The 11,088-nt window shown below is 37.7% G+C and overlaps 1 protein-coding gene across 1 annotated transcript; it reads right to left on the reverse strand.

The window, feature by feature from the left end:
• Positions 1-4,436: 4,436 nt before the first annotated feature.
• Positions 4,437-10,980, reverse strand: LOC115918847 (rab9 effector protein with kelch motifs-like). Its single transcript, XM_030992494.1, has 8 exons — positions 10,874-10,980; positions 9,873-10,099; positions 9,122-9,274; positions 8,257-8,415; positions 7,165-7,314; positions 6,504-6,656; positions 5,577-5,822; positions 4,437-5,078 (listed from the first exon to the last, which is right to left on the reverse strand). Exons 2-8 carry the CDS (start codon positions 10,084-10,086, stop codon positions 4,924-4,926), a joined length of 1,230 nt encoding a protein of 409 aa, XP_030848354.1. The 5' UTR covers positions 10,087-10,099; positions 10,874-10,980; the 3' UTR covers positions 4,437-4,923.
• Positions 10,981-11,088: the final 108 nt, after the last annotated feature.

The raw sequence follows: 11,088 nt of genomic DNA on the forward strand, positions 1-11,088 counted from the left end.
CCTCCACCCCCTTAAATCCAGGCGTGAGTCACAAACCGAGAGTTTCCGGTCCACTGTCCCAGTCATGACCACCTGGTCTCTGAGGTACGAAATGTAACCCGTTGTGTTACCATGGCAACGCGTAACAAATATGAGTTGTCCTACCGGCCAGCATGTCAAAGAAAATATGTCTCGTATAGTGACAGTTCGGAGAAGCATAATGGGAAGAGAGAGTTGAGAGAATGTCAAGGTAGCCGACTTTATGAACAAATATGATAACCATGAAAGCTTACATGAAAAGCTTTTGTTCTGATTTTCATTGAAATACAATATCTATTTCAATCGATGATATACAAGTAATATGTAACAGGTGGGTATTAGCACGACTTATCTTCACAAGGTTCCTTTGGAACAGTCCAACACCCGAGGTGATAGCCGCGCCGAGGCTTCATGTCAGTGCAGTTTCGAAGATATCGAAGGTGGATATTATACTAATGCCCGCACATTAAACGATGTGTCATTCGTTATATGAAAAAGTGTAATTTTGACAAGGATCCGATGGGTTACACGACCGAACGAAGTTGAATCCGGGAGTTGAATAACATAACAGAGGAAGATTATTAGACGTTTAACCGATCGGTCATTAGCCTAAATGCTAACGACCTGGGCTAACGACAGGTAAATGACATTTTTCCATCGAGCTAATAACGTTAGGAAATAAAATGCCTGTTCACGTATTAGCACTCGACCATTAATTATATTATTTAATTATAGGATGTACGTTATCCTTTTAGAGAAACAGAGCTCTGAGATTTTCTGCCATGACATCTTTTATCTTTCTTCTCAACTCTTTTTCTTAATGATCTTGTTTTTCTTCTACATATATCTATTAATCATTTCCCCCAAGTTTGTTTTTATAACATATAAAGAGAACAGATAACAATTTTCGATTCAATTTCATTTATCATTAAAGGAAAGTGAAATGATTAACGAATCAAACTTAAAGAATAACACATTCCTTTCCAAGTCTCCTTGCCAAATATCAAGTGCCATCGCGCTCACTTTTGTAATAGTATTTATCAAAATTTGTCACATTCTTTGACATTGACCTGACCTTGTGGTAATCCTTTGAGGCACGCAGGAAATTCGAAAGTGAAGTGAGGGGGCGGAAAGGGGAACAATTCTATGGTTTTCAACAATCATTATGATACGATGGGTGGGAGATAATTGAAATCCGGAAAAGTCTGCTTAGAAACTCGATACTCATCGCATAAATCTATAGCATGCAGGCTCTCTGCAATTGATGGTGTTGTCCATACAATGTTTTTATTCCATGGTTTGAACAGAAGTGCTCGGGTTTTTTTTTGGGGGGGGGGTGAAATTTGCTAGGGAACGAAAATGACATAGAATCAAAATAATTGTCATCTTCGATCTGTTTCTTTTTCATTGTATCACGCTTGAAATGGCGACTGGTTGTTGTGTAAATGAAGCGCTGAAGTGTTTGATTTTAAACACAACATTACTGACCGGGTCATAAATGGAGGGGGGGGGTTGCTGTTGTTTTGTCGTTTGTTTCTTTTTCTTTCTTTCTGTCCAATTATAAATATTGGCCTTGCAATGATGTTCCCTGGATGTGCCCTTCGGGACAGCAGACTTTGCGGCAGCAATCCATATTAAAATTCCTCACTTGTGTTTCAGGGAGGAAAGAAAAAGTATTACCAAGGTACAAAAAAAATAAAACAATAGAAGTATCCCCATTTACCAGGAGAAAATACCTTGTATGGACACACTCTCAAGACATGCATACTCAAGTAGACCTACTCTCAAAATTGTGTCTCGTATGATCTATACTGGATTATCAGCCGATTACTAAACAGCCGTTCACGCTATCAACTCTTTCAGTAGGTCGAACCTCTATATCCTTCCGTCTTTTATATAACATGTATTAAAACTGAAATTGTCCATGTTTCCTTCAAGATTTTGTTAACACTCAGCTTAATGTAATGTACTAATTAGTATGTCCTTGCTGTAAAATTTGTTCAAGGTAGATTTAATTCAAATGAAACATGATCACATAAAGACATAATATAAGGGCAATTTCATAACCTGTTTTAAATATACCATAGAAAATATGCAAGACATCAGTACGGTTAGCATTTTTCAATGGATGACGGGCAAGGCTATTAAAATTGCCTTTGACAGATTGATGTTATAACGTCTTTCGATCATGTTACAACTGGTTATAAGCCAAGGAGTGAAGAATAACTTTATTAATTCTTCTTGTGCTTGAATAAACTAAATGGGGTAAAATGTATTTCCAAAGTAGAAAAATATGTAATTTCCAGCAATCATCCAAAACTTATTCATTTTGTAAAATAATCATGATTAACAATCCTTATCATGACTGGTGTATTTATAGTCGAGATGTATTTTTTCTCCTATTTTTAAAATCATTGTACAATTTTTGTCTCATCTCCAGGTCATATTTTAGTGAGGCAAAAACTTATATTTTGTCAATTAACTGTCCAATTTAGGGTTGAAAAGTTAAAAAAATTCCAGTTATCATATGGGGGGGGGGGGGGGCAAATGTATTGTAAGAGTTCAACAGCTTTGTTTTCAATGAATAAAAATTGAAGTGCATTGACATTGTCTTTGAAATACATCCACATAATCAATGAGTTTGAGGGGGTATATGCCAGTATGTGCCAGTATATTGGAAGTTATTTAATGAGAATTTGTCTTATTTTGAAACTGATTCTACAAACCCACTAAACAATCATACTAATATTTATTACAGAAATATTCAAAATGCAATTACCATCAATAGTTTTGATGTTTAAAAATGTAATTTAAAAGGAACATATTTCTTTAATATACCAAAAATTATATTCTTATTGCCAGAAAATACATTGTTTTAATATCAAGGATAATATTGGCATTGATTTCCTGAATTTCACTATATATATTTTTTTTTAAATGTTGAGATACTTGTGCTAATATCAGTGCAGTATGGTATTGGAACAAAGACTGGTGACATCACCTCTTCATAAACAACTGTCTTTAACAACAATAGATAAATTGCAAAGAATATGATTTTATTTACAATACATTCTACCACAATGTCATAATACATAACATTTCACACCCAGAAAATATGATCAAAAATCAATTCATTACCAATGAAAGAATGTGCTTAGTCATACCAAATAACCTCAATGTTAATTCAAGGTATAGTATGTGGCAAGACACCCCCCCCCCCCTCCCCTCCTTTACAACTACCAATTATTTATGACCTGATCATTACACAATGATTAATGAATGAAAGAAATCAGTCCTTGGAGTAATTTTTTGTTTTTTAAAACCTAAATCAATGTGACATTCACAACATTTTGAAATATAATCTGAATTTTGACTTTATAATGTCCATGCTAAAGTTCAAAGCAATATTTGTTGAAAGATATAGGTATTTTTAATAATCACATCAAAGAGCAAGTACACATTTGAAACTGGACGGAATCAGAAACACTACTAGTATTTAACAGGTAGACAGAAAGAAAATAAATCTTATATTGAGTTTAATATTCAGGAATGAAATTTGATTCTAAATAGAAATCATATTTTCAAGAAATGTCCATCATAATATATTCCTACTTATTGTCTATATGGAGCCAGGAGGGCATTAAATCATACACTTTAACACAGAGTTAAGACCCTTGTGGAACAAGACAGACGATATCATGCATAACGAGGCAACTATGCTCTTAAATTATTGATAGTCTAAGAGACAGGGCCTTGTATCCTTCGGAAAAGGCGCTATATAAATCCAATTATTATTATTATGCAACTAGGTGTCTGCCACTCTGGCACAATAAAGGACCAAGGGCAATTAACCCATTACATACAGGAACTGGGTGTTCCCAGTATAAAGCCAATGATAATGCAAGAAGTCAGTACTCATCTTGCATACTGCTTGGTGTACTAACAAAAATGATCAGAGATGTTCTTGCTTCTTCTGAAACTTCAGCAAAGTTGAAAAATCACAAGGATGGACTCACTTTCCACAGTGCTCCTACTAAAGGTTTTTCAGAGTCCCCTGACTGTGGCAGCATAACTGTAGCAATCAATGGACTTCCTTAGACAATGAGGCCACTGTCCCATGGTGGTTCTTTATCATTCTGGAAGCTGAGCTCATGATGCAGACTTTATCAGCGATGTAGCTCTTCCTTGGAGTGTCGTGGCCGAGTGGTTTAAGGTGCTTGACTGGAGATGCGAAGGTCGAAGGTTCGAATCCTGACTCGGCACGAATATCCTACTCTCCACCCAGGTGTTAAAATGGGTACCTGGTAGAATGCGACCGTCACTGTTGGTCAAACAGTTTTTGAGCGTCAAGTAACGCCTGGCTGGAATACTCCCCAGGGAGTGGAGATTGAGCACAAAGTGTGAATCCAATGACCAGGTTAATAGTATATCTGTAAAGCGCTTAGAGACATCCGAGATGTATTAAGCGCTATATAAAAGGCGAATATTATTATTTGTACAGTCATTTCAGAGGGGTTTGAAAGTCAAAAGGATGGCCGTACATTTCCACAGTGTCCCTACTGAGGCAGTAGACTTGTAGCAACTAGGGCACCTTCTTAGATGGGGAAACTGTTGCCACATGGTTGTGTCTTGCATATATTACTTTAAAGCTAGGGCTCAAGACAAGTAGATATCATCAGCCATGCAATGCCTACATTCATTTCAGAGAAGAATGTAAACTTTCCCAAGAATGATCCAACTTTTTCAGAGTCCCTTGCCATGGCAGCAGAACAGTAATAACCAAAGCGTTGTAAGATGATAAGGCAACTATTGCATGGTGGTGCTTTGCATTTGCCTCTTTTGAAGTTGCAATGGGCTCAAGGTGTTAAATAATTCATCAGTGACAAATTTCATCCTACAGTCATTTCAAAGAAGGAGGTTGTCCAATCTCAAGATGAGACAGTCGTCAAAGATCTCACCCTGTGTGTCCATTCCACCTTGCACCACGCAACACAGAGTAGCCTCGCCAGGTACTGCACTTGATGCTGCTCCTGCACCACCTGGGCCGCCCTCTCCTGAATCTAGAAAGGAGAAAAGGCAAATTATTTTGAGTATTATTCTAGAATAAAATGGATGTACAGTCAAACCTGTCTACAGCGACCGCCCAAGGGAAACACAAAAGTGGCCTTTGTAGACAGGTTCCTTTAGTACATGTTTCAATGAGAAACCATTTTCAAGGGAAACAAAAAATGTGATTGTTGTAGACAGGTGGTCACTAAAGCAGGTTTGACTGTACTATACAATTATCACTTCTTTTTTTTTACACTTGGGTAGTAAATGTCCATTGTTATTCTATATTTCTTTTTTTTTTTTTGTTCTATGTCACATGCTCTGAAAATTGCTTTGTGATAAATATGCTATGCTAAACAAACTTCTCAATTCTATGTTAGACCAAACACTATACCTAGGTAATCCAAGCCCAAATCAAAGGACTGTACCGGTAATTGTTTTCCTTTTGAATTCAGGCCACAGATTTAACACCACCAAAACCAAACTGAAAAAGTGACTTCAGTACATACCCCCTGACATCTGCTCTGCAACAGAGTCCACACAAGAGGTCAGAAACTCCTCCGCTGCTCTAGAAGGGTCAGCAACAGAGGGCGCACTACTACTTGACCCCACAGCCGCTCCTGCTCCATTCTGTCTGCTGCTCATGGGCTGAGACGTCTGCTTGGGACAGGGTAGGGTCAGGAGGCACATGGCGTGGTCAAGCCGTGGGGCCGGTGGGGGTCCATCTGGTTTGAATTTGAGCCACCTCGACTTTCCTACAGAGTGGGAATGAATGTTAATGGGGTAAATGGACTATAAAACAAGACGCCTCTGGAAGGGATACACAGTGTGTGAAAACAAGTTAATAACTTACTGATGGCTGATTTTTATTTTCTTGAAGGAAAAAAATGCAATTAAACTATTATCAGTAATTCATGGTGCTTTATACCATACACGAGCCTCAACTCCATCACCATCCCTGCTTTTTGGATCATCCTACACTCATTCACTCATTACATGTACAAAAAGGGGCCAAATTGTAGGTAGCTAAGTTCATTTATCATTGCCCTAAAATCTTTTAGATTTTTTTGCATATTTGCTTTTGGCCTCCATACTCTATTCTGAAACCATACTACTCTGGTAGTTAATCAAATAGTGACATTAATTGGTCTGTTTAAACTAGTGTAAACTGAGATAGCACGAATGGTACTTTCGATTTCCCCCAAGGCTGTATTTTTTTTCCATTAATTTATTTGAGGCTTTGTAACTAGTTGCTATGCACTGATCAGGCTGTAACTGGATTTGGCATTATGCAAGATATAGCAGGAAATGAATAATCAAGAATGTACATGAAACCAGCCATTCTCACTTATTGCTGAATAACTAATAACCAATAAAAACCCATTATCAAACCAACCAATCAATTACAGATTAAAGGAGATTTCTATCAAACTTACTTGTGTCAAAAATAAAAGACTCATCGCTTGCTCCGCCTTCCTGCGTCATCCCACCAAAAATGAGGATCTTGTTGCCATGGGATACGCATCCATGAGCAGCTCGACCAGGTGGGACGTCTCCTTTGGTCTTAACGAGTTTCCAAACACCAGTGTCTACAAAGAAAATGAGGAATATACTTTAATCAGGGTCCATTTTGTAACAGAAAAGATGCTTATCTTCTTTTTTCATCTAAGCTTTATCTAGTATTTTTTTATTGACTTTGGGTAGGAAATCAACTTGAAGTGCACCCTGCAAGTAAATTGATGCCAAGAATTGTCATTATTGCAAATGTGATTGCTTGTTAAGAGCTCTCTGTTATTCCTTCCTTCCTTTCCTTTTATCATCTGTAGAGTCTTTCTTCTTTCCTCTTCCTCTACAAATTTCTCTTCTTCCAACAATCTGCTTTAAAATCATCATCACAACCAACAACCATGCTCAATACTGTGTCTTGGGAATGACAAACAAAGACAGCTAAGCATGGAATAATCTTTAAACTTGTAAGTGTTATTGTGAAGTTCAGATGTTAATTTTTCCTTAAGTCATGCTAGGTTTTAGTGTCCTCAGTCTGATACCATGATTATAAACTACCATGCAAATCACACACCACTTTCATTCACTCACCTACACTGTACTCATACATGTCGTCAAAGAGGGTACTGCCTGACATACCGCCATGCAGGTAAACCTTCCTGTTACACACTGCCATCACATGACCATGTCTAGCAGCTGGTATTCTACCGCTTGATGGGGGCTGCGTCCACTCGCCTGTCACTAATTGATATACAAAGGAGAAACATGAACAAGATGTAAAATAGTAAAAGGTGAGATCTATATCCCAACCTCATGCAGCATTAGCCCTCCAGGGACCTGTTTCACAAAGCCTTTTTTTCAATGACAAAAGACAAAAATCAGTGACAAATCTGCTGATAACCAATCAGAAGCAAGGATCTCACTAGCTTATAACAAAAACTGTCATTTGTGACTGATGTCAAGTTTTGTGAAATGGGGCTCAGAAGAAATGCTTACTGGCATGATTCAAGAAGCCATTATCCTCACCTCTAACAAATCACAATTGTTTGTTGCCATAATTAGTAACAATGTTACTTGTTCATGCTTATATTGACTTATAGTTCAGTGGGCAATAGGGTGCTTTTTTCATGCAGGTTTGTGCGACATTCAAGTACAGAATTATTATCAACAAAATCAGTATGCCTTACTTAATCATTTTCCTATTCTATTATAGCATGAGAATAAAAGATCCTGATGAATCAAGGATGATATTGAGGTTCCCAAAAGGAGTAGGAAAGTCAAATTTGACTTCTGTTTACCTAAATTAGAGAGATGAAATATAGTTATGTTAAACAATGGACCACTTAGACCAACTTCCTTTGTTAAACCCAACTTTAGAAAAAGTTAAAACCCAGCATCAGGATTTTAGTAGGAGTTCTTGGTAACAAGAAAATTATTCAAAAATGCTACAAATAGTCCATATACTCCTAGATATTCATCATCTGATTTGAAGAAAAATAAAAAAGAGCAAAGTACAATCAAACCTGTCTACAGGCACTGCCCAAGGGAAAGACATATAGTGGTCTTTGTAGACAGGTTCCTTTAGTACATGTTTCAATGAGAAACCATTTTCAAGGGAAACAAACAATGTGCTTGTTGTAGACAGGTGGTCACTAAAGCAGGTTTGACTGTAATATTATATACCTGCATCGTAGACATGCATCTTTGTATCGGGTACTGGTTCTGACCCTTGCTGACCTCCACCAAAGATGTAGAGTTTGCTACCATCAAAGGCACTACCTCTACAGGTCCTGGGCGAAGGCGCTGTGCCGCTGGTTGGTACCATGCTCCAAGACTTGGTAGCTTTAAGGAAGAAGAGAACAAGTATTAGAACTTTTAAAGCCCGTCTGCACTAGTTTGGCCAGGGGGTTCCTGCAAGGTCACTGACAGGTGGTTATCTCATTAATTCAGCCCTCAATTAACATAAGAAAAAGGGAATCATGGGGGACCAACAGGCAACGATTAGTCATTGTTTGCTGTATAGAGGGCACAAGTAGCTACAAGTAGTGCAGTGGGGCTTTAAGAAATTGAGGGAAAGGGTAGAAGAATTCAATTTCAATTTCAAAAGTGTAAACCTAGATTGATTAACACAAATACGTGTATATCTCTTATTTCCGAAAGTTACCATTTAATGACAGTAATCTCTCAAAGTGACAAAGTTGTTGTTCTTCTTCTTCCTCGGTAAATGCTACTTCATACAACGAAGATTACGCACTGCAGTGTGGTGTGTGCCATGTCCAAAATGTGTGTAGGCCTCAATCCAGGTGCAATATATATATATACAGTGATGTGCTGTTTTTTATGTTATGATCTATATGTCTACTATAAAAGTCTCCTAGGTTGAGAGAAGAATGTTGATTAAATGCATTGCTTGAGGTCAGAACTGTCTTGTTGGGACTTGCGTATATCAAACACATAGATGAGAACAGAAACAACAACAATTTGTTTTTTTTATAAAGAATAGAAAGGTACTGCGTATTTACAGCAAGCAAAACAGTTTTTTTCTTACCTAGATCCAAGATCTGGACACAGTTGAGGTTCTTGTCCTGCTGTGCTCCTCCAAAGACAAGGACCTTGTCTGGGTTGCTAGGAGCAACAAAGGATGCATGCTCATAACGAGCAGTGAAGCCAGTCAGTTCTGGCTCATCCCACTCATACTGATCTAAACAATTTGAGAAAACAGAGAGAATATATGATATGAGACACAATCTCTTATCAAAAATCTTATGACAAACTTTGCAGCACTTGACAGAATATAATAGATAACAGGCCATCTTTCAGGATGTAATAAACCCCATTTTTCTTCTGGCACCTATATACTGAATACTGACGTTGTTAATATCTAGAGATTGCATTCTCAATAACAATTTCATAACATTACTAACCAGAGCAAAATAACAGTGATTTTCTATTGAAATCTATTTATTTGGATGGTCATATCTCAGCCAATACTTATATTCAATTGGTTTTTTTCATATGGACATTTTTTTTAATGCTCTTTCAGAAAATGAATTTCAAGTTTGGAAACTCTGAAAAAAGTTTTTTGAAGACTTCACACTTGACCACTCTATAGACTTATTGGAATATCAAAAGTAGTGTCTTTCTCCTTATATTCAATATGTTGGCCTAAATCATCCAGGGTAATTACAGAATGATGACAAAAAAGAACATTTCTATGTTTTGTTTCGTTCTTTTTTGATATGATGAATTTAGACTAAAAAACACAGAAAATTCCAGTCTTATCTGAAGTTGTTTATTACCAAATTCAAGTAGATGTGTCTCATCAAACGGTCCGTTGGGGTTAGCTCCTCCGATCACAGCCAGCTTGCCGATGCCACCACCACCACCAGAAGGAATGTGGCAGCAACACTGGCCAACCCTCATGCTGGGATGTTGCCCACGAGCTGACACCACATACCACAGATTCTGTTTGCATAGCCACTCTCCTTTCTCTAGTATTGGATGAAGTTCCATGCTGATGGATCAACTGATTTATCATTGGAAACAAGGACATAAGAAAGTTTCATTGTATTTTAAAGTTTTAAAAAAGAAAACTTTCCTCCTGACCCTCAAAACCTTCCTCCTGAGGCTGTGCGGGGTGTGCCCTGTCTTTTCCCTACATGCATGACAAGTAGGGAAGATTAAGAGTAAAAATAATTATAACACAGCTAACCGACAAAACTAAAAAGGTGGAAACAAGACATCAATTTATATGATGAAATTAAATGCCACTCTGCAGAGTAGAAGACGTCAGGAGGCGAGTTGGCTCAGTCGGTAAAGCGTCTGCCTGTTGATCCAAAGATCCCGGGTTCGACTCCCACTCCCACCGAGGCGGATGACTGAAGTCAGCGTTGTGTGTTAACGTGCCCCTTCCCTTGTTCATATACGCAGGTTATGTCAAGTGGAAAACACTCCGTCCCTCGGATAGGACGTTAAATGGAGGCCCCGTGTACAGGAGAGTCACCACGTTAAGAACCCATTGCACTTTTCGTATAAGAGTAGGGGGAAACCCCGGTGTAATGGTCCACCTGCACACCCCAATCAGGCCGAGTATACGGCATCTGCAAGAATCTTCAGTATTGAAGGAGGCAGATTATCGTGAAGAAGAAGAAGCCTAAGCCTACAGCTACAGGCTACACGAAAACCAACGCATGGGACTAAATATTTCTCCATTCTTCAAATACAGAGCGATTTCAATACTTTAAGCTGATTGTATAACTCTAGTTTTACGATAAATAGTTTTAAAAAAATAGTTACCTACTATTCTCGTCAAATTCAGATGCTAAAAAGAGTTTTATCTACGTCTAAATGGCAGAATAAAGAACAAACTTCCAAAATATTCACCTCGGCAACAATCAACAACTTTACGTTGCTAATCAAAAGATTAGAATTTAGAGCTTTAATCAATTTAAACCATAAATGTTAGTAAATAAAATACTTAAATAAATTAAATATCTAATTTTATATTTTTTTCAC

Source organism: Strongylocentrotus purpuratus, unplaced genomic scaffold, assembly GCF_000002235.5.
Source record: "Strongylocentrotus purpuratus isolate Spur 01 unplaced genomic scaffold, Spur_5.0 spur5_contig_847, whole genome shotgun sequence".
NCBI lineage: Eukaryota > Metazoa > Echinodermata > Echinoidea > Camarodonta > Strongylocentrotidae > Strongylocentrotus > Strongylocentrotus purpuratus.

Coding starts and splice junctions, on each gene's coding strand:
- LOC115918847 (XM_030992494.1), bottom strand. CDS start 10,086: ATGGAACTTCATCCAATACTAGAGAAAGGAGAGTGGCTATGCAAACAG. Junction 9,275..9,872: donor GACACATCTACTTGAATTTG/GTAATAAACAAC, acceptor CAAATTGTTTAG/ATCAGTATGAGTGGGATGAG. Junction 5,823..6,503: donor GTCTTTTATTTTTGACACAA/GTAAGTTTGATA, acceptor CCCACTCTGTAG/GAAAGTCGAGGTGGCTCAAA.